Raw genomic sequence first — 24,236 nt, 5'->3', positions numbered from 1 at the left:
AGGCATGTCACTACACAGAGATGCTGAATATGAAGGATTAAAGACAGGGAGAATCAATCTTACTCCTAACACAGGGGGCGGTTTTTTTCCAAGTCATGCATGCAGCTACTGGAGGCGAGCCAGCTCTCACGGGCAGGCAGCTGGTTGGAATAAAAGCAGAGCAGAGACTGAAGGCTGGCCAGCTGCTGAAGACGCCAAAAGCTGCTACTAATCGCTCAGGGGAGCAGCCTCGCAAATAAAGCTCTGAGCAAGAGGGGGCAGAGCAGCGAGTTCACCTTTCCCCTCCCACAGCTCCTCCTCTGGTCTGCGCTCGGCAGAGGCAGGGATGGGGCTCGGGGAAGGGGCCCGGCCCGGCTTTATGACATTCAGCCCCATCCTACTTTGCTCCTTTTTGACCAGTATGTCTCCTGCTATAAGAGAGCGCACTGCATGCCAGGGCGGCGTTGGGCAGCTCCAGCAGGAACTGCTGCCAAAGCCTCTCTGTGAGCAGCTGCAGCACAACTCCTGAGAGCCTGGTGCTGTGACGTGCCTGACCCGCTCTGGCCAATGGACCTGGAGTCACAGTCTCTCATCCCCTAGCTGCCCAGGGAGCGGAGACTGACACCGCCAGGGCTGAGCCAGCTCGGAGCTGCTGGCTGACGTTGGCCTGTTTCCGAATCCTCTGACCCAGTCCGGGGCGTGCTTTGAGTGCCATGCCCCAGCAGACGGAGCCAGATGCCAGCACTCCGTTGAGCTTGCCATCAGACCAGCCTCTGCAGCCAAAGCTCCAGAGGTCTTTTAAGACCCAGGATTTCACCCGGAAACTCCAAGCTGCCAGACTGACTGGGTTCTGTGCACGTAGAGAGCGAGGCACAAGGCTCTCCTCGTTTAATGGCCTTGGAATACAACAGTCAAATTTTAACAACGCTCTCCTCTCCGTCCCCCTGGAAGCACCTGCCTTTCAGAACCTTCCACCTCCTCTCTGCTCCCAGGCAGGGGAAGAGCAGCTGGGCTGGGCTCCTGGTGGGTGGGGAGTTCAAACAATCTCCTTCTGCTTCATTAACCCCTTCTTTGCTCCCTGATGAATCTTTGAATCCAGTTTCCCTGTAGAGGGGGGGAGAAAGGGAAAAAAAACAACAGAACATCTCATCACTTTATTTTTAAGCATCATTTGCAATGCAAATCAGCTGGAGGCAGCGAGGTCTCCTAGTTAGTGTGTTCCTGTCACATTCAATTATCCTGCTTCAGAAGCCAGGCATTTCCAAACTCATCGCTTCGCTCTGCAGGCGTGACACAGAGAGAGGGGAGGCACTGTGCACCACGCAGAAAAGAAATCCTGGGGGGGGTTTCAGCAAAGAGGAGAGGAAATTAACATCCATTGCTCCTGCCGCTGCTGGGAAGAAACAGATCGTGCTGCTCACTGGTGTGACATGACATGTTTTAAGGAAACACTCGTACCCAGGTATCTTCTCCAAACTCTGTGCAGGAGAGACATCCCTGTGTGCTGGCCCAGTGGCCCCGTCAGAGCAGAGCCCCTGCTGAATGAGGGCAGTGACCTGAAGAAGCAGAGCAGAGCAGACTGGAGCCCTGCATGACTGCCCTACTGCCAAGTGGGAGAGGTCAGAGTTTGAAGCCTGCAGGGCTCCCAAGTGTAAAGCCCAGCCAAGGGGCCTCTCTGGGCTGCAGCCAGAATGGACTAATGGGAAGCACATCTCTAGCATGCCCCGCCTCCCTCCTGGGAGCAGAGCGGGCCAGCAATTGTGAACAAGCAGGCTCACAGACAGCTGCACCCCGCTGGCAGCAGCAGGACCCAGAGCCAACACTGCCTTCCTTGGGCTTTGCTGGCAGACGGGCTACGGCCCTGACAGAGGCTCTACCATGATTCCCAGCCTGCCAGGCACTGTGCTTCCAGCTTCCCTTCCCCAGCATGAAGGCAGGGGCAGGCCATTAACAAACCTGATCCAGTAACTGAAGCACAGACCCTATTCAGGCCAAGGGCTCATGCAGAGGCACTGGGGGGGAGCAAGCTGGAGCCCAGAGTGCAGGGGCAAATGTTTGCCTCCCTGGGTCATGCCCATCCCCCTCTTTCCCCTTACTTTCAATCCACGTCTTCCCTTCCATGTCACTCTCTCCAAAGCAATGCATGTGGCAAGGGCTGGTTTCCCTCCTGCCATGGAGGCCCTTGTTTGGAGGTGAGGGGAGGGTGCCCACTGCAAATTTACAGTGGTACACAAATGGGTCGGTACATCATCACATATCACACTGACAGCCCCGCCCAGGGCAGTGCCCTGAGACCCTTCCACGACCTGGGGCACCACCACCAGTTAGGATAATCCCATATGGTCTCAATCTCTGCCCTAGCTTTCTAGGGGAGGCGCACTTAGCTCCACCGCCCGCCCACCCACCATGCAACAGCGGGAGAGAAACAGGGAGCCCTCCTAAGCTGCCGTGCTCACTCCAGAGAGGGCCACGGGGTTGATGGCTCTACGTATCTTCTTTGATCCCTGTCAGACTGATGGAGGATGCACGACATCATCCCAGCCTGAATGGCAACCGTTCTCTCACTCCCCAGCACTGACTGGCTCCTCTGAATGAGCATTGCTTCCCCCTGCTGACCAGCCAGCTTCAGCGCTGGGCGACAACAGCGCCTCCGAACAAGGCCATGCTGTCTACCCCAGGCCCCCTCCTCCCTGGTCCCAGGACTGCACCACCCCTCGCACTAACATTCATCTCACCGTGTAGAGTCACAACCCCGCCCCGCAGGGTTCTGCATGGTGGCGGGTCCCACCCTTTGCAAATACAGAGCTTGTCTTTGGCTTTTATAGCTGCTGTACACATTCTCCGCTGCCATTTGTATTCCTTAATCAATGTGCTGCAGAGCCCCTGACCATTGCTCCACAGACAGAGCAATTCGTCAGGGGGAAGCAGCCTGCACTGATCTCAGCTCTGTCACAGCACAAGCTGACTTTAAACACGCTCATCCATAACCAGCAGTAACTCATTAGCGCCATCCGTGGGGTCAGCTCCGTCTGCCTGCAGACACAAGCGGCTGTCCCAGCGGTGCTCCGACTGGCAGAACTGAGCATGCCCACTGTGGTTCAGAGGCGCGGCACAAAGGCGCAGGTGCTTGTGGCTGCCTCTAGAGGGAGCTCTAAGCAGCATGGAGATGTCAGGCAGTTCTACCAGCCTGTCTGCGAGCAGCTAAGGGCTTCTAGCTAGGACAGGTGCTATTGAAGACTGGTAGATAAAGGGCAGTTACCTGGTCGAATAGCAACTGCAGGCATGAGCGCCCTTAAAAGCAAAGAAACAAACCCTGCCCTGGAGTGCAAGGAACACAACAGGCAGAACTGCACTGGGAGAGGGGCTGGGGAACAGGCCAAGGAGCCAGAGCTGACATGCACTCCACTCTCCGGGTTACTCCATCTCCCTTCTGGGGGTTAATCAAGGTACCATCCCAGGACACGTATGATACTGTTCCAGGCAACAAGGGCATGTCCACTGGGAAATGGGACCATACACGGCCAGCTGTGTCTCCCCCTGGAAGAGCCGTGCTGCTGCAGCTGAGCTACACCTCAGCAGTGGGGGCTCTCTCGGGCCGGGGCAGCTGCCCACATTTCATAGAATCATAGAATATCAGGGTTGGAAGGGACCTCAGGAGGTCATCTAGTCCAACCCCCTGCTCAAAGCAGGACCAATCCCCAACTAAATCATCCCAGCCAGGACTTTGTCAAGCCTGACCTTAAAAATATCTAAGGAAGGAGATTCCGCCACCTCCCTAGGTAACGCATTCCAGTGTTACACCACCCTCCTAGTGAAAAAGTTTTTCCTAATATCCAACCTAAACCTCCCCCACTGCAACTTGAGACCATTACTCCTTGTTCTGTCATCAGCTACCACTGAGAACAGTCTAGATCCATCCTCTTTGGAACCACCTCTCAGGTAGTTGAAAGCAGCTATTAAATCCCCCCTCATTCTTCTCTTCTGCAGACTAAACAATCCCAGTTCCCTCAGCCTCTCCTCATAAGTTATGTGTTCCAGTCCCCTAATCATTTTTGTTGCCCTCCGCTGGACGTTTTCCAATTTTTCTACATCCTTCTTGTAGTGTGGGGCCCAAAACTGGACACAGTACTCCAGATGAGGCCTCACCAATGTCGAATAGAGGGGAACGATCACGTCCCTCGATCTGCTGGCAATGCCCCTACATCCCAAAATGCCATTGGCCTTCTTGGCAACAAGGGCACACTGTTGACTCATATCCAGCTTCTCGTCCACTGTAACCCCTAGGTCCTTTTCTGCAGAACTGCTGCCAAGCCATTTGGTCCCTAGTCTGTAGCGGTGCATGGGGTTCTTCCGTCCTAAGTGCATTTCCATGTGTTTAGCTATTAACATTTCAGGGCTAGCTCCAAAACACAGCAAGCTGCTTGGGTTTGTGCTGGAGTGGCTGGTGAAGTTCCCCTCGCCCCAGAGATAAATCCTGCGCCTGCCCAAGGAACAATGGTGTCTTGGGCTAACTGGCCTACTAATTCCAGCGCAAAGCAGCGAGAACCTACATGCATGGCTACCATGAGAGGTCTTGTTCACACCAGGCAGCTTTGCTCAGAACCTCCCACCGATAATGGGAGGAATCAAATCCCAGAGGCTTCCTCCTCCTGCCTCTCTCTCAGGTCACCCTAAATCTCCCTGAAGTTGGCTTCCCCTCCTTTGGCCTAGGTTCTGGGCTAAGTCTGGTTGTCTGGCCAGTCCTCTGCGACAATCTACACTCCAGCAGAAGCTTTCCGGGAATAGGGATGCACGGACTTTTCTGCAAAAAGGAATTTGCAAAAAGGTGTCAGCAGCTGATGGTAGTATCCAGCACGCAGATCACCTCTGCCAGGGTTTGCAGCCATCACCGGAGCCAGAAGCAAGGTGAAACCATGCTTGGGAAATTGGAGTGGCCATGGGCTGGGAGGATCTACTGCTGCAGGGAATCTGCACTGCCCTCATTCTCCTTCTGGTGACAGGCCACATCTAACAGCTGTCCCAGCCCTAGAGTCACCTCTGGCTGAAAGGAAAGTGTGATTAGCCACCACACGTCTCAGCAGTTGTGAGCTCACAGTGGCCGGACTGCCCAGTAGCCTCCCATGTCAGACCAGCGTGTTACCGAACGGAGGGCTCCTCACAGAGGAAGAACGGCAGTGAAGCTACAAACTTAGCTACACGCTTCCATCTCACATGGCCAAGAGCTCTGCCAAGCCTGGAACATCTTGGCTTCACATTTGGCACCAACTTCATTTACTAGTCTCAAGTGCAACTGCTTCTCCTTATCTCCAGAAACCAGGCTGATAAGAAAACACCCAGCACTATCAGCTAGTTAAAAAATTGTCAGCCAGTGGGTAACCTGCAGCGAGGACAGAGATAAGCACAAGTCAAAGGTGAATAGCGAAGAACAGGCACCAGGAGTCCGGTTCTCTCAAAACTTGATCAAGTCATTAAATGCCTTTCTATCTCACATTCCAGAATCCACGGAATGCCCCACATGCAACCTCTGCTGTCTGAACCCCAAAGCTTCCTGGACAGCTGCGTTCTACTGGAATGTCCGACCAACAGGGGGAAACTCGTGAATGCAGGCAGCAGGACTTCTACTGGAGCTGGGCCTAGACTGTGGAACTCACTGCCACAAGAGTTAAGGATGAGCACAGGCCTCCTACACTCAAAACTAAGAGAAAATGTGTTTCTCCAACTCAGCTTTCCTTCAGTGAGTTTTGCCCACACCGCCTGCCCAAGCACACACAAGCAATGGAGCTATTTCCTCTCCAATCTGGGGATGGAGAGAGATTGCTATTGCTATTTGTATCCCCCTGGGAGGCACTTAGACACCACAGTGATCAGGATCAGATCTCTACACGGATTAGACGGAGCCTTTCCTGCACAAGCCCCATTTCTGTTTGATCAAACTAGGGTCTCGTTTCCAGGGAGAATGCTTCCAGGCATTTGGGTCCCTGGCTGAGTGAGGTTTACAGGAGACCCTGTAGCAAGTCAGTGTGCTCAGGTGAGGATGCTAAAGTGACCCGTACTCAGGGCCTTGTTTTAAGGCTCATGAGGCGTTATGCTTTTGAGGTTGATTGTATCCGATCTGAAGCGTGCCTCTGTTATGACAGTGCATTACTGTGGTGAAAGCTCAAAGGTTCTCTACTCCTTCCCACACTTGTCACCAATATCATCTGCCTGGCCCGGAATGACTGTCTCCCCGCTGAAGGGGAACATGAATCACGGCTGCTGCTGCTCTGCTTTACCCTGATGACAGATCCTGTGCAGAAGGAGTCAGGGAAGGCAAAGCCAGCAGTGGGAGTGGGACACTCAGACACCCTCAAGCCCAGCTGGCGTCCTTCCAGTCTGTTAAACTGCTCCCTTCTCAAGCAGGAAACTGTCACAACACAAAGGACACGATGTGGCAGCTGGCATTTGTATGTGGAGATGCAGTCAGCCCCTGCCCACACTGCACAGAGCACATCAGCATTCCACTCAGCCACTGCACCCTGCAGCCTCCTTGCCAGAGGTGGCTTGATGGAGGGAGGTGCGGGGAATGTGGGCAGAGAATGAATCAGAGAGGGGAAGGGTTGGACAGGCTTGGGGTCAGGCAGCTGATGCCAAAATAAATCACACTTGTAAGGATGTTCCAGCAACACAAAAAGCCCCTGTTACAAACAGCTCCTTTCACTCCCACATACATCCACCAGAATTGCTGCTCAAGGAGTTAGAGCACTCACCTTCCACATGAGGATGCCGGTGCCCGTAAAAGGAAATAAACCAAACAAAGCCACTTTGCCCCCTGGAAACATGCGGTGGGGGAGAACGGTCCGCATACAGCCAATGAAAGGCAGACTAAAGCCACAGGGAGGGAAACGTTCCTCTCAATCAATGGAGAGAGAAAAGACTCCAGACTGTACGTCAGAGGAGGTTAACTAGTCCCTAGAAACCCTGCTGCTTCTGAGTCTAACTACTCCCAGTGAAACACACTGCAAATTCGAAAGAAGACCTAGTGATCAGCTAGCGAAACAAAGAGCAGAGACTAGTTTTGCTTATGCTGATCTGAGCCTGTCAAATTAATTTTTCACATCCCCTGGAACCATGTGTGGTCCCTTCCCAAGGCTGGGAAGTGGGGATGATGCTAATAAGGCCAGAGCTGACTGCAGGATCCCCAACTGCTGCACCCCTTTTCCATTCTCTTTACAGGGATGGGCAGTAATAACCAGCAGCTGCGAATGGTTGGTTGCTCATAAAAGGGACTTACAACACTAGCAAGCATAGAGTGGACAGATGCTCTGCAGCGTCCCTCACAGCTCTGCCAAGATAGTTCGGCCTAGACCTGCACCCTCTTGCTATTTCACTCCTGGGTGTCCCATACTGATAGCCAGTCAAGCCAAACTGGGTGGCAATTTTGTGATGCAGACAAGTGTCTACTAGGGACTAGCCTAAGACCCATCTAAGCCATGTTCTCTTTTAATGGCAAGTTGAGACTTGAATTGAGGTCTGTGAAGGTGGAAAAGGAGTGCTATTATCCCTGTACCAGTGAGACACCATTCCCTTCATGCACATGGCTAGCATGGTGGGATCTGTAAGTTTGCTACTTGTCCTATTTGAAGGGATGCTTTTGGCTACAAAGGTTTATCATCGAATCAAACAACCTGGCATCCTCAGCCATGCGCCATGTGGTCGTGCCAAAAACAGATCAACTGCAAACATGTGTTTCCTACTTCCATGTGATGAGTCTTAAGCCTCTAGGAGCCTTAGCAAGGGAAAGGGAGAAGTCATGTGTTTTCAAGGAAGCAACGGCTGGGGATAAGGGAACTGAAGAGGAAGCTACTACAGATGTGTTTGCATTATTAAACAAACACCTATGGATCAAAGCCTGTGAACAGCTACACAGAATGCAAGCACAGCTGGAGGACAAAAACTGACAATAGCCTGCCAGAAAGGGAGAGAGGGGTGTGTCTGTGGGGTGCCATGACTTACAGATTTTGGGTTTTCCTTTCATGGGAAACTTCACGATCATCTCCTGGGGATTAGTGCAGACATAGACGAACGGAGACGCAGACTCCTGGCTCAACTCAGGATACTGAAAAGAACAAACACAAACTGCCTTAGACAAACTGCAGCGGGTGCGAGAGCAGCTCTAGATTCAAAAAGAGCACAGCGGGCAGGAACATTTGTGTGGCATGAGAAGGTAATTCAGAATTTAAGGGCTTGTCTAAACACATTGGTTGCACCAACTTAAATAGGTTTAAAAACTACACTAGGGGCAAACCCTGGGTGGCTCTGATATCAGCTGGGCTTGCGTCTGATAAACGCCAGCTTTGGCAGATAAGAGTTGAATCCATTCACAAAGTTTAACCTGTTTAACTGAATCGCTTTTATCACTACTATTCAATCAGACCTATTCTTGCTGTAGAATGGACCCGTCTTGAGAACCTTCTGCTTCTGAGGAGTTGTTGACAGAATCTTGCTGGTATATGTAATGGTTTGCTGAACCCATCAAATGACAAGACCCCTCTTCCAAGGAGTTTATTCTAACTCCAGGTATGTGACTGCAGCATGTGTAGACATACATGAGTCAGCTTTGATCTAGATAGCCACGGCAGCATGGCTTAGCTGCTTCAGTCCATATCCACGGTCCCAGGAAGACTTGTGCAGCCCATGTTGCTGCAGATTCACTACTACTGTTCTTGGAGCCAGCTAGATCAAAGCTAGCTTGGGTATGTCTACACATGCTGCAGTCACCCCTCTGACTGCAGTGCAGACATACCGTCAGACTAATGTGACACTAGGAGCAGGTCTGCAGTTTAAAGAGGAGCCAGCACCCAGATGCAGTTGGGGAGAAGAACTGTTTTCTCCTTTTGAAATCCAGGGCATCTTCTGGAAGGAACTTATGTAAAGCAACTTCACTGCAATGAAAACATCTGGGGAATTTGTACAGGAAACACAGTCAACAGAGCTCTTCTCTTGCTAGCCAAAAAGGAAGGATTCACCAAGAAAGGGAATGCACTGAAGCTCTGTCTGGACGCAACTAGTCTAGTTGCACTGATGTTCAGAAGGTGTGTTTAAGTTCCTAGATGAGTAAAAACTAACACACACGGAGACATCTGCAGTTACAAGTTGGTAGGATACAGTCTCAAGGGTTACCAATCCTCAAGCTTCAGGACTGAAAAGACTGAAAAGCCCATTACCAAATATTTGTTTCCCATGTAGGTACTTACAGAGTGTGATAAAGTCACTCCTTAACTTTCTGTTGGTTAAACTAAATAGATTGAGCTCCTTGAATCCATCACTATAAGGCAGGTTTTCTAATCCTTTAATCATTTTTTTGGCTCTTCTCTGAACCCTTTCCAGTTTATCCACATCCTTGTTGAATTGTTGACACCAGAACTGGACACAGGATTCCAGCATCAGTGCCAACTACAGGGGTAAAATAACCTCTCTAATGCTAGACTGCTAGAGAAAGTATAGTCTGTTCATGGGCTTCCATAACTGTACATGTACACAAACGCACATGCACACGCGGCATTCCAACAGTAATCAACACCCATCCTTAAACCTCACCTTGTGTGCTCTTCCCACATCCCCCAGTAGGGCCGTTATGGCAGCATGGAGGTTACAAAACTCAAAGGCGTGAGACTGCCCTTGACAATTCACTGGCTCAAGGGCTTTGGTTTTCCTTGCATTGACTCTGAAAAGGGCAGTGTTTTGTTGAAACATAACCTTTTGCCAGCAGGAATTTTTGCAGGCATGAGAACTTAGGCAAAGCTTCCCTCTCATCTGATTGGTTCTACCTCCCGTGACTGTGAGATTTCCCTCTGTGGAATTCCGAGGTCCGTTTGCCAGTTCAGCAGCAGTTGTATCTGCCTTGTTCATTACGATGCCCTGTTCTCTCAGCCATGCTGATGTCCCATTAGTTGCACACTGTCAAGCTGGGCTATTAGTGTGCGTTCTGGATGGAAGAAGAGGTGCTCAGGCCACATCAGTGGGCAGCATGGTGTGAAGCAGCACACAGGAATGGTGTAAAGGCTTCCTGAGCCTGAATCCATTCGGGAGAGTTGTGGATGAGGCATCAATAGAGCTTTGTCGATCTGTGTACTGGGCCCAGCTCAGTTGATTTATACCAACACAGTGTACAGACCTGAGGCTCTGAGAAAAGTGCCAATGTAGTCCCCAACTGTGCAATGGTTGGGGGCACCCCACTGTTCACCAATTACATTTGTGATCAGAGAACTAGTAAAGCTAATAAGTTACCTAAGTGAACCCTGATTCTTACTGGATGTTTTAGATTGCAACCAAATTACGAGACCAGTCAGACTGGAGAGAGACACCAATGACTGAAGTGGCAATTTAGAAATGCACTTGAGCAAAATTGAGAAGGCTATTTGCTAAATCTGGTGGACCCAAGGCATGAATGATCACCTACTCTGCTGGATCACCACTCCTAGGGACATAAACATCTTTGGAGCAGCTAACATCAACTAACTGAAGCCCCTCATTATTGCTATTTGAGCAAGCATGTTGTCCTCTCTCCACCTCTTGGGCTATCTGTAGCCTGACCTGGGGGCACGCAATATAACTGATATATGTCTGTATTCTTTTGACTCGGCATTTGTACCAATCGGGTCATGATGCATGATGCTCTGTAGTCAGAACTGCTATCTCACCAGATACTATGGAATCTTGTGGGTGCAGTGGCCCTCCCCTACTTCTACAACTTCATCTGTCCTTCCTGAATAATTCAGATCCCAAGTACTAGAGAATCCCATTTATATATATCCTGCCACGCTTCTGAGTTGTCTCTTCTACCGCCGAGCATTCTAGCTCCCCTACTTTTGCTTTTCAGCTTGCGCTGTCTGACAGAGATGCTGGCAGTAGAACACAAAGGTACAGTTTTCAGAAGTGCATAAGTGAGTTAGGAGCAAAAGTCCCATTTCCCCCCCCAGAAGTGACTTAGGCACTTTAGGAACCTAACTCACACTGACTTTCAATGGGACTGAGGTTTCTAAGTGCTAGTCACCTTTGGAAATTTTTACCCTTTGCTTAGTTATATGTAACTTCTTTATCTGACCCCGTTACCTTTCTTGGATTGTACGTCTGAGCCCTCCTGCCACTTCGCTGAGGCAACTGGAATGTCTCTCCTCTCCACTATGAGTGGACTCAAACACAGCGAATAGCAAACCCCAAACAAAAAGAAAAGGAGTACTTGTGGCACCTTAGAGACTAACCAATTTATTTGAGCATAAGCTTTCGTGAGCTACAGCTCACTTCATCGGATGCATACTGTGGAAAGTACAGAAGATCTTTTTATACACACAAAGCATGAAAAAATGGGTGTTTACCACTACAAAAGGTTCTCTCTCCCCCCACCCCACTCTCCTGTTGGTAATAGCTTATCTAAAGTGATCACTCTCCTTACAATGTGTATGATAATCAAGTTGGGCCATTTCCAGCACAAATCCAGGGTTTAACAAGAACGTCGGGGGGGAGAGGGGGGAGGAAAAAACAAGGGGAAATAGGTTACCTTGCATAATGACTTAGCCACTCCCAATTTCTATTCAAGCTTAAGTTAATTGTATCCAATTTGCAAATGAATTCCAATTCAACAGTCTCTCGCTGGAGTCTGGTTTTGAAGTTTTTTTGTTGTAATATCGCAACTTTCATGTCTGTAATCGCGTGACCAGAGAGATTGAAGTGTTAACATTCATAAACCAGTCGGAGAACACTTCAGTCTCTCTGGTCACGCGATTACAGACATGAAAGTTGCGATATTACAACAAAAAAACTTCAAAACCAGACTCCAGCGAGAGACTGTTGAATTGGAATTCATTTGCAAATTGGATACAATTAACTTAAGCTTGAATAGAGATTGGGAGTGGCTAAGTCATTATGCAAGGTAACCTATTTCCCCTTGTTTTTTCCTACCCCCCCCCCCCCCGACGTTCTTGTTAAACCCTGGATTTGTGCTGGAAATGGCCCAACTTGATTATCATACACATTGTAAGGAGAGTGATCACTTTAGATAAGCTATTACCAGCAGGAGAGTGGGGTGGGGGGAGAGAAAACCTTTTGTAGTGGTAAACACCCATTTTTTCATGCTTTGTGTGTATAAAAAGATCTTCTATACTTTCCACAGTATGCATCCGATGAAGTGAACTGTAGCTCACAAAGCTCATGCTCAAATAAATTGGTTAGTCTCTAAGGTGCCACAAGTACTCCTTTTCTTTTTGCGAATACAGACTAACACAGCTGTTACTCTGAAACCCCAAACATGAACTAGGACTAGATGAGCACAGCCACTCGCACAGAAGCCAGGAATTCCTGGCTCATTCCACCACACCAGAAAGATCCAAACCCCAGTCTAAACAAGAGCACTGGGGGGACCTGAGTTTGTTACTAGGAGGAATTAAGGAGATCCTTTTCTCCTGCTAAACAAACAGACAGAGCTTGAGGCTAAATGCAGCATTTCAGTACCAGCTGGAAGTCAGCTATCTAGTCAGCTCCACAGAAGGCAGGCTGCCTACAGCTCCCACACTCCCTATGGATTCAGAAGTCCGAACACACAGCAGGTGGCTATCAGCCACTCCACACAACCAAAACAATCAGGATGGAATCCACCACACTGAATGTTTCCACCTCTTTGCTATTGACCTCTCCCCAGCATGCAGTGACCAGCCTGTTCCATGGGGGGCCATTTTCATCCAGTCAAATTTAACTGAACGACAATTTTCTGCACTTTATCTTAATTCAGGGGAGCAGTGGAAACCCTGAAAGAGGCCAGGAAGGGGAGGAACTGAGAGCAATAGCTGTAGCTAGGGGGTGTGCAGATTACCCCAGAGATGCTTGGACATAACACATTTGGCAATAAACACTGGGTCAGATACTCTTGGCCTACTCTGCTCCCTCATGCAGTTTAGCAGCATAAAGGAAGCAAAGACTGACTGCACCACTCAAGCTGGGATTCCCCTGGCACAGGAATTGCCAGCAGGCATAGATTGATGCCACTGGCTCCTATGCCACTCTTCCTGTAGCCCACCTGAGAGGAGACACAACTGGAGCACACTGCACTCCAGCTATTTTCAGCAGGAGGATGATTCCCAGGGGACTATTACTAACCGGGAGAGTTCAGAGTAGCCCCTCACAGCTCCCTCTCTCTGCTGCACCCAGCACAAACTGGATACAATAGACGACCTAGCCCATTCAGATTTTTTCCCATCTCCTTCTCATACTAGAATATTTGAATTTTCATATTATTTTACAGAGGATATTCCTGCTCCCTCATCCCATTTCTCCTTGTATTCCCCCACCCCCACTTCCCCACCTCCAGCTGATTACCATTCCAGCGCAGGAGGGCTGGACACAGCTCCTTGGAAGCCTGTAAACCATTACCATGTCATTAGCCTGAATGGGGCTCTCCCTATCCCCACCTCCAAGTCCCTGGCTCTACAGTGCTGAGTTTGCCTGTCTGAAAGGTGTCACACACCAAGCTGGGCAGAACTGAAACAACCAAGGATAAGAAAAGTGCTAGGAGAGCACAGATCACTCAGGCTGCGTCTGGACTGCCACTTTCAGCGCTAAAACTTTAGTCGTTCAGGGGTGTGGAAAACCCACCGCCCTGAGCCACAAAAATTTTAGTGCTGAAAAGTGCCAGGACAGACAGCGCTTCCGCTCCCAGCGACAAAGCTACCACCCCTCGTTTGGGCTGGTTATTTCTTATTGCGGAGCGCGCTCTCTCCCGGCGATAGGGCGCGTCTACACTGCCCGCGGCACGGCGCTGTCGCAGCCACGCTGTAAGGTGGGCAGTGTAGACGCACCCTGAGAGAGACCTGGTGTGGCTGAATCCTATCAGAAAACAGAGGCACAACTCATGATGGAGCAGAGGTCCCAGAGAACAAAGCAGGGAGCAAAACCTTTCCCAAGGAGTTTTACTAGTGACCTTTCAGGCTATTCTTTTGGTCTGACTGAGGTCTTCAGACAGGAAAGCAGAAGGAAATAAACAAATGCCCCAGAAAAGACCAAGGTATAAAAATAATGTGTTAATAAGCCTAGTTCTTTTCTTGTCCCTGTCTTAAAGAAAGGCCGGCCTACAGAGCTCTGCAGTGCAGCCTGCCACCTTTAATATGGAGCTGTACAGGTCCCATGCTGATTGAATCAAGGTGGAGAAAACTGCACACGGGGACCTGCAGTCTCTGAGAGCAGCTGCCATCTCTTCTATCCCATGGATGTTAGGGGTGGTCCTCAGACTCCTGGTAAGGTGCCAAAGCAGCCAGTTTGAGTGCCCTGGGGTACCAGAGAAAGGTGGGCATACAGAGGGGATAGGGGCTAATGATGGAAACAGCTGAATGGCATTGACAGCTTTCCTTATCAGGGCCCAGAATGAGAAACAAACCTAAACTTTGTCACCCGCTGCTGATCCAGGCGGCCATCTTGAGGTCTGGGCTTCATCTCCCCTCAGTGCTTCAAAATAAAAGAGGCTACGCCAGAAAGCAAGGCTGTCTGGAAGGAATAAAGGCCAGCGGAGCCCATGTGCTAACATCAGAGCTGGGTTATTTCTCCCCATGAAATCTAGTTCAAAAACGTCTTGGCAGTGATTCAGCCACTCGGAAAGAGCATAGGGCTGCTGCGGCGGGGCCTGTGTGTCAATAAATCAGCCATCTGTGGCAGGCAGAAACACCCCATACTCTGTGCTGCCTGCTCCAAGAGTTAGAGCGAGAAGCCACTTGGCTGTCCCCACGTCAGGAGGCTGGGAAGCAAAGCGTTCCCTGCGAGAGGAATGCGAGGGCTGAATGGCGTGCTTGTGACCGAGGACAGCTGGGGGAGGTTTGGGGAGCATGCTTGGCCAGCGGGCAACTTACTTCACCCAGTTTTCAGTGAGATTTGTGGGAAAGGCGGATCCACTCTTTTTTCATGCCTCATAAGCTTCATCGCTGTCAGACTAACATAACAGGTAATTAACTACTAAAGAGCCGTTTTCGCCTCCTCTCCTGAGGGAAATTGCTCACCATCCAGCTAGAAAATGTTGCTGTAGCGGTTTCCAAAAGAGAAAAAAAATTCTCAGCAGTTTCTGGCAAGGAGCATGGGAGCCGCAGCCAAACAGTGGCATTTATGCCAGCACTTGTAACCTGCTCTCCAACCCCACTACAAATGTGACCAATGGCTGAGAGGCAGCCTAAGCAACTAGAGACCAGTAAAATTACACCAATACTTATCTAGACCCCTTGCTTTTTTGTACTCCAAAAGGCCAGGACTGGGGCAAAAACACACAGGCAGCAAGCAACAACTTCAGTACAATCTAGTGGGTAGCATGGGAGATCCCAGATCTATTGCTAGCTGTGCCACTGTGCAACCTTCCCCACCTCTGAAACCCAGAGCCATTTGTCAGTGTTCATAAGCCACTTTGAGAGCATCTGATGAAAAACAGAGAAAGGCGAAGTGTTGGTCTAGTGATGGAGCAGCTTGGCTTCTGGGGGCCATTCCAGGGAAGGGATCTGGACTTGGAAATGCCCAGTTTTAAATGAGAAATGTTATCTGTATGGGCGGCGTTCATCTGGCGTTGATTGTTACTCTCCAGGGCAGGGTTTCCACCATGCAAAATAATGGTGCTAGAACAACAACAGGGCAAACAGGAAACAAAAGTTCCAACGATCATCCATTTTTTGTGTGTGTCAATGTCCTTTTGCAAGATCAAGCTTCAACTTTAAAGCATCATTTTCAGAATAACCCTCTCTAGCTGTTAGCTGCAGGGCCTGGAAGCAGGAGAATGCCAGATGCTTCTTATCCCAAACAACCCCTACACAGAATGCTAGATTTTTCAGATTATTCCTTAGGTAAATCATACAGCATAGCCAGGTTCCTGTTCCAGGCACTGCACGTGAGTGTAGCATCCTGTTCCTGGCCAGTCACAGTCTCCAACGTTGCTTTTCTCCGGGATCTTGAAAATCCCCTGTCCTTGAAACTGTCTTCAGGAGGCTCGAGGGAAGCTCTAGTCTGAAAAGCAAAGCTAAGAATGGCCTCTTGGGGTTCCGTTATCATCTCACTGGCTTCACAGAGGAAATGTGATTTACCAGTCAAAAGGTGTGTTTCTCTGACTGCAAGTGCTGTGAAGTCTGCCTGGGCTCAGAGAAGTGCTAGAATCATTCTGGCTCATACCTAAGCACCAGTAATCAAGATTCTGTCCACCAGACTGTTCCCTCAGCCACACCAAGGTCTTCCACAGGGTTGCCCAGGTGTAACTGAAGGCAGAATTTGACCCAGCAGCTGGAACTCAATGACCGATCTAAGAAAAGGAGTACTTGTGGCACCTTAAAGACTAACCAATTTATTTTGAGCATAAGCTTTCGTGAGCTACAGCTCACTTCATCAGATGCATGATCTGTTCACAGTGCCTGGGCCAGACTTGGCACTGCAGGGCTTCAGGGGGTTTTTAAACCAAAGGGAAAACCCTTTGGCTCAGAAAGTCAGCAGCCCTGGTGCCGAACACACACTGAGAGCAGGTCTGTCGGTAAGGGTGCTGCCATTTTTAGTCACTTTCCATGACACCTTGGGCAAGAACTTCACCTCTCCTTGCCTCAGTTTCCCACCTTTGTAAAGTACTGGATTGAAGGAGCTAGGTGAGTGCAAACTGTTACACCTGAGACACTGGTTTCTCTCACAACACACTGGGGGATACTGGAACTTTGCATCTTCAGAGATGTTCTCTGCTCTGATTGCTGTTCCATCCATCACTATCTTCTCTAATTTCTCACTTCCACAGAGAGTCTATTGATTACGATGAGCAGAGAGCTTCCCCGATCCGTAGGAGGGGAGGCCAAACTTCAATGCCAAGTTTACTAGCCCAGAAACAAAGTATCCAGTATTCTTGCCAGAGATCTGGACTCTTATCACTGATGCCCCATTTACCACCTCTTTGGGATCGAGAACCCAGATAACTGTCCAAAGCCACTGCATTAGCCATATGGCTGATGGGAGGGGAAGTGCTTCGGTGCAGTGCTGAGGCAGGCTGGGCTAGAAAGCAGCTAATCAGTGATATTCCACTCAGGACTGGCAGAAGGAAAAGGAAGATTACAAAACAACAACAAAAGCTGCCAGCCAAACTTTCGTTTGAAAGCCTGTTCGGTCTAGACTGCAACAAGTGAGGAAGGAACAGCTCAGAACCACAGCTGCTAATGGTTATGGATTTGGCAATCAAAATGTCTTTGCTAAAAAAAGTTAACTGCCTTACCACTGAGGTTACAAACCACAGCCTTGATGCATTGTTGCAGTCAGCATCCTCCCTGCTGTTTTTGAGAGCTTACATCTGCTGCTGGCGGATCATATGCTGGCAAGCGGCACCAGCTCCTTTCATGGGGCCGCACAAGGAGCTTTGCTAGGCTGCCTTCATTTCCCCTTCTTCCCACAACTATGCCCTTCAGGTATCGCTTTTTTTCTCTGCCTGCTTGTGCAGTATTCCGTTATTCCGGAGCACAATCAGATCCACAAGCAGGAGGGAGGATAGGCGTGGGACACTGCTGCATTCTCTCCAGGATGGCCTTTTCCAGTCAAGCACCACTGCTTTCCTGGGGTGCTCTCTGCATCAGAGTTCCCAGCCCAGATCTACACCACAACCTGTAGCTTGGTTGTGTAAGGTGCAGGGGGAAGAAATTATGATTTAATAGGAATGGGGCTTCAAAAGGTAGATGAACATTTAAACTAGTTGAACGGCATTTGATTTTAAAATGCTGAACAGACCCACACTGCTCAGTTCTCAGAAGGCTTGGAGGATGCAAGGGTGCCAGAAAACCTGGAATGTGAGCCGTCCTCCTCTGCTTTCCTAATTCCCAAGCTCACCACTGCCAAGTGATCAAGTGCCACTTAAGCCTTCAACATCTCTATTCCCTACCTGGAAAAACACCTGCCCGCAGTGAGCCAAGCAAGCTACATTTGAATGGGTTCGACACATTTGCTGGATGACTGATGACCAACAGGAGAAACTGGAAAAACATTCACCAGTATGAAGGCCAAAAGGTACATTTCACATGTTTTCTTGTTCCATGCCATCCTCTCTTATGGCCAGACAAAAGGCGGGAGCAGGAAGAAAACAGGACTGGAATGGTGGGGGAAAGAGTGCTTGCTTCTACATTAGCAACTCATGGTAGCATTGTGGGAGTGTTTCTCTCAGCAGAATAAAGTCCTTTTATAAATGACTACTAAGGAATTAATAATTCACATTCCAACAACCCCGTTAGGAAAGGGTTAAGGAAAAAAGCAATTGCAGAGTCCAGCTAACGCCATAAACAATCACACCCATTACTTACAAAAATTTTGCACCTTTAAGAAAAAGACCCCTTGGCTAGAAATTAACAATTAATGTATCCACCCAACTCCTTGCTCTGGTAAACTTCATCACTCACGATCACTCAACCCACCCAGCCTTGGGTTTGACCCCTAACGTTGCTCTGTAATGAAAGCAAATTGTTAGATGCATGCTGTTTGTTTTCGATATTGTTGATTAAATTATATCCGAGTCCACCAATTCTCAGAGTGGGATGTACTGGTGGAATCCAGATATTTTTATAAATGGATTTGGAAAGACTGACCTGTTTTGGGTTATGAAATGTATTAAGTACATGGTGATGAAGGCTTATAGAAGTACATGTAGTCCTTGCACATCTGTATTTGAACTATATTAACTGTGTTGAATAACAGCTAAAATATTCCTCTCTCCCTCACACACACACAATCATTTTTCACTTCTGGGCAATTCCCTAGCCTTTTAAATCCATGTCACTGAACAGAGTTTACTTTTTGGGCCCAGTCTTTAGCAGGACCTTATAGCAGGCCGGCAGTGTTTGCCTGAAACAACCCAACATCCCACCTGCTGTGGAATGCTAAGAGGGTTCTCATCATACAAGTGTAGGACTGCAAGGGACCTCGAGAGGTTATCTAATCCAGTCCCCTGCACTCAAGGCAGGACTATGTAATAAGTAGACCATTCCTGACAGGTGTTTATCTAACCTGTTCTTAAAAACCTCCAATGATGGAGGTTCCACAACCTCCCTAGGCAATTTGTTCCAGTGCTTAACCACCCTGACAGTTAGGAAGTTTTTCCTAATGTGCAACCTACACCTCCCTCATGGCAGATTCTTGTCCAATCCTAAGAGGTTAAGGAGAACAATTTTTCTCCCTCTTCCTTGTAACAATCTTTTATTTACTTGAAAACTGTTAAGTCCCCTCTCAGTCTTCTCTTCTCCAAACTAAACACACCCAATTTTTTCAATCTTCCCTCATAGGTCATGTTTTCTAGACCTTTAATCATTTTGTTGCTCTTCTCTGGACTTTCTCCAATTTGTCCACATCTTTCCTGCAATGTGGCATCCAGAACTGGACACAATACTCCAGCGGAGGCCACATCAGCGCAGAGTAGAGCAAAAGAACTACTTCTCGTGTCTTGCTTCAACACTCCTGTTAATATATCCCAGCATGATGTCCACGTTTTTTCCCAACACCGTTACATTGTTCACTCATATTTAGCTTGCGACCCACTATAACTCCCAGATCCCTTTCCACAGTACTCATTCCTAGGCAGTCGTTTCCCATTTTGTATGTATGCAACTGATTGTTTCTTCCGGAATGGAGTACTCCACATTTGTCCTTATTGAATTTCATCCAATTTATGTCACATCATTTTTCCAGATCATTTTGAATTTTAATCCTATCCTCCAAAGCACTTGCAAACCCTCCCAGCTTGGTATCATCAACAAACTTGTGAAGTTTAATGATTCACTAGAGCAGATGGTTCATTACCCCACTCTGGAATAAGGGAGCTGGGACTTATTCTCTAGAAATTGAAGATCGAGGGTGAGGGCTGAGCAGTCTGGAGGGAAGAACTCTAGAAGCACCGAAGTCTAGGAAGGTTTGAATTGAATTTTGTTACCTTATCTTTACTGTCAGTATTAGTAAAATCAAATACCAAGAAGGAGCTGAGTTTCAACTCTCCATAGAGCGTGGACTGTGTTTGAGAGCAAAGTTAAGTCCCGAACCACTGACTAGCTTGCTAAAATAGTAGCAAAGGCTAAATCTACAATCACCATTAATTAAGTCATATGCTTCAGCTTTAGCCTCAGTTCTTCCCCAGGGTCTCTGAAACCAGAGAAGAGGGCATGCTAGCCTCTATCAAATGCTGTAATACTAACATTCAGTTCCTTTTGGCATGCTAATGTGTTCCTAAATTAATCATCAACTGGCAATTTCTCCTGCATTTTAACAGATTGAGCAGTAAATTTTTTATAACTGCTGGCTTATGCTGGGAAGCTAGAGTATCAGAACAAGCTCTTCTGAAAACTAGAGAGCTTTGGATAAGGAAAAATTCTAAAGGCCCTGGAGAACTAAAATCCAAATTAACTGTATTCCTAATTTGCTCTGCTTTGTCACAAATAAGCAAGACCCTGGAGGAGGACTCTCTTGCCTGAAAACTATACTGAGAAATCTCAAACAGGAGGGCTGGTATAAACATACTCTTTGCAACATCTGTAGGTCTCTGCAAGCCAGAATTAGACCTTATTCAACCTGATCTGGAATTAGATTACACGTGATCAATCCAGGTTTAGACATTGCTAATTTTGTGGGCCCCTGAGTTAGAAGGGCATGGATGCTGGCTACAATTGTTAGCTGTGGCATAGATACATTACTTTCTGCACCAGGCTAGTCAAGTTCCAAACAAATCTCAAATCCTTGTGGAGACCTTTTAATGGTAGACATGTGCAACTTGGCAGACTCTCATCAGGAAGTAGAAGGTGTTAACTGCCACAGTGAGAAACAACGTCATTACTCCATCTTCAAAACACAGATCACCCGAGATGTGAGATGGAATTCCTACCCCCACAGAAAGTACACGCACACCAACAGACAGATGTTCTCACATGTGGATTGCCACTGCCTCTCACACATAACCCTCTTGTTTGAACCCTGTGTCAGGAAACTTTTACAGTCAGAAACTGAAACATGAGAGGGTCTTTGCAGCTCCCCCAGGATAACTCCTCTGAAATGTTGCCAAATCTCACAATTTTATCATGAGGCTCACAGTATTTGGTGTTCTTAAAGACCCAGCCCTTGGGATCAGATAACTGAATGAGAATCTCAGTTTTCTTTTAAAAAAAAGGGGGGTGGGGGAAATGACATTCATGGTTACAGAGAAAAGCTTGAAACATGAGTTGAGTGTACCCTAAAGGCTCAAAACCCAGAAGGCAAATAAAATTTCCAAACTGACTGGTGGTTTGTTTTTTTTTTTAATCTGATGATTTCTGAATACTTGGGATTGGCAATACTGCATCAGTGGGACTTTTACTTTGGACTTTTAGAATAAAATACTTAGGACTTGCACTCATTTTATATTCACATGTTCCGGAGATGCTTTGTGCAGTAAATTATTTACATCTTTACATATCTGTATCGTTTCACTATTTTATACTGTATACTTCAGTTACTGTGTTCCTGTGTTTTTCTCCCTTTGATTTCTTGTTCAGGGGCTGATTATTAGCATGTATTGGGACTGGTCTACACTACTGCTTAAGTCAACCTAACTTACGTCGCTCAAGGGTGTGAAAAAGACACCCCCCTAAGCGACACAAGTTACAGTGACCTAAGCGATGTCCACACCGGCACTACGTCAGTGGAAGACGCTCTCCCGCTGATATAGCTTCCGCCTCTCGTGGAGCTGGAGTAATTATGCCGAAGAGAGAACGCTCTACCGTTAGTATAGCACGTCTTCACCAGATGTGCTACAGCAGCACAGCTGCACCGGTGCAGCTGTGCGGATGTAGTGCTCTAGTGTAGACTTGCCCTTAGTCTCTCATCTGTAAACATTTCGAAGAATGTTATCTTCTGGATCCTAAGTACAGCAAGACCTATTTATTGTATTCCTGCATGGGATATTCATTGTTTCTTGTATTCCTGGCACCCTAGTATTTTGGGGGCACTAGGTTCAAACTCAGTGGAGTGGGAAAAGTAAAGCCTGCTGAAAAGGCCCACTTGCCCTTCAGGCACAAAAATTTAGCAAAGCCCCCTTACACAGATTTAAAGTGGCAGGTGATTTTTCACTCACATGTGAAAAATAAATTCCTAATTTCTTTCCAGCATCATCTTGTATTTAATACCAAGGTTTGACATCTATCTGTAGTCACCCACTTTCAAAACCATTTAGAAATACTTAAATACCTGATATGAAAATGCTTTTTGGTAATTAAAATAAAAGCTGCTTTAGATCTCAGATCATCAACAGAATATGAATAGACCTCAGTGCATTAATTGTAAATCATCTGGTTCTTTATTTCCCTGCCAAGGCCTGCCTGTAGCATTCTGTGTTTCCCCAGTTACAACAGATGAGCTCACTAACACCTAACACGGGAAAAGGAAGGCTGCTCTCTGCTCTGCTTGAGGTGTTGGTGAGGTCAGCCTGGAGCAGGGAAAAGCAGCTCCTTAACTCAGCTCTTGGCAGGTCACAATTAGCACAGCTAAGTGCAACAAAGGGACCATTTGAAGTTGAATTTCCATTTTTTGAGGCACCCATTAATGAAAGCAAGTGAACCCAGAATACACTCCAAGAAGATGGGAGATCTGTCAGCACAGCCCAGACGTTCAGAGTTAAGCCTGCCACATCTCAGGCTGTCTGAGCAGCAGAGCAGACTGGTAACCAGGCTGAGTGATGGGAGGAGTTATAGCTTCACTCTACTGTTGCCAGTGCAATTCAAACCATTCATGTCAGGTGGATGTTGTATCTGATGATAATAACCCTTTGTATTCCGATCCAAGGATCACAAGGAATGACATCAGCCTCGCACCACTTCTGCCAGGGAAGGAGTACTCCATCTTACAGATGGAGAAACAGGCACAGAGAGGTTAAGTGACTTGCCCATGTTCACACAGAAAATCAGTAGCACAGCTGGGCTTAGAGCCCATGTCACCTGATTGCAGGTCTGTGGTGATTTTAGCCTCAAGACCACCTTTCTTCCCCCAAACCCCCCTAAGCCGCCGGGCATGCCATTAACACAGGGCCCAATCCTGCAACTCTTCCTCATACAGTTAGTCCTTAATCATGCAAATTGCTGCACTGAAATCAATGCGACCAGTCATGCAAAAACTACACCTTAGTAAGGGCTGAAAGATTGGACCCACAGCAGTGATCTGAACATACAAGTTCACAGTATACATACAGTAAGTCTTCAAATTAACAACTAATAAAGAATACACCAATTAGACTGTGAGATCTCTGAGGTAGGGACCACCTCTGCCCGTCTGTTTGCTCAGCACATCGGGGCCTCATTCTGATTTAGCCTTCTGAGCAAATCTGTAATCTAAATATTAAAGGATGATGAGGAGTGAAAAACAGCAGCAGGGTGTCATGGAAATTAAAAGCTGGGTTTTACTAAACTTCATTAATACCTGACAGAGGAAGCAAACAGCAAGGAAAGAGAAACACCTTTGCCTACAGAAAAGATTAGACACAAGTAAAAACAAACATGTTTGATCTTGAAAAAAACACGGCCTCCATCACCAGGCAATGTGCACACTGGACACTTATTTAATTTTCAAACCATCATCCACTGATGTGGTCACATGGGATCTGTGTAATTACTCAATTTCCTGGAAATGTGAAAGACGTATCAAATGGGAGCTGAGGGGGTGGGGGGCAGATAATCAAAGGAGAATGTTTGAGAAGAAGTCTAGCATGTCTTGCTCTCATGGAGGGATCTCTGCTGCCAGGTTTGCACTGTTTAACTTACTGTATTGTCAGGTTTTAAAACATTTTCATTGGCTTTCTCCTATGATACAAATACAAGTGTTCAGAAGACTAGGTGCTCCACCCTGCTTATCCTGAAGCCAACAGGGATTTGTCTGCACTAGGAAAGGAACCCATTGCAATAGCTGGCTTCTGTATCAGGTGCTGCTAAAACTGTGTTGAAAATAGATGAGAGTAGACAAAACCACATCACATGCAGCAGCGGTTCAGAAAACAGGACTGAGCCCTGCTCCCAACAAGGTTCAATTCTGGTTTCTGAACGAGTGCTGAACATGGGTCGGTCCTGTCTACATACTAGGGATGTAAAATGTTAACCTGCCTTAACAGTTAACCCCTGGACCGGCCCACCAACCCTAGCGACCCCACACCAGCTGGCCCGCCAACCCCAGTGTCCCTGCACCGGCCAGCACCGTCCAGAGCAGCCCCAGCCATGCTGGCCGGCCCTTTAATCAGTTAACCGTTTAAACAAAAT

General features: G+C 47.8%; 1 protein-coding gene across 2 annotated transcripts in view; it reads right to left on the bottom strand.

The window, feature by feature from the left end:
- Positions 1-827: 827 nt before the first annotated feature.
- TRIP4 (thyroid hormone receptor interactor 4) overlaps positions 828-24,236 on the bottom strand; it is a 51,616-nt gene continuing 28,207 nt past the window's right edge. For both annotated transcript variants that reach the window (XM_073363226.1, XM_073363227.1), the window contains 2 exons: positions 7,972-8,074; positions 828-1,083 (listed from right to left, as the gene is read on the bottom strand). In XM_073363226.1, the coding sequence (XP_073219327.1) occupies positions 1,016-1,083; positions 7,972-8,074 (171 nt within the window). In that variant the 3' untranslated portion in view covers positions 828-1,015. The remainder of the gene's footprint in view (positions 1,084-7,971; positions 8,075-24,236) is intronic.

Source organism: Lepidochelys kempii, chromosome 10 (assembly GCF_965140265.1).
Source record: "Lepidochelys kempii isolate rLepKem1 chromosome 10, rLepKem1.hap2, whole genome shotgun sequence".
NCBI lineage: Eukaryota > Metazoa > Chordata > Testudines > Cheloniidae > Lepidochelys > Lepidochelys kempii.
Note: the sequence above shows the minus strand (reverse complement) of the source record. Positions and strands in the feature narration are given on the sequence as shown.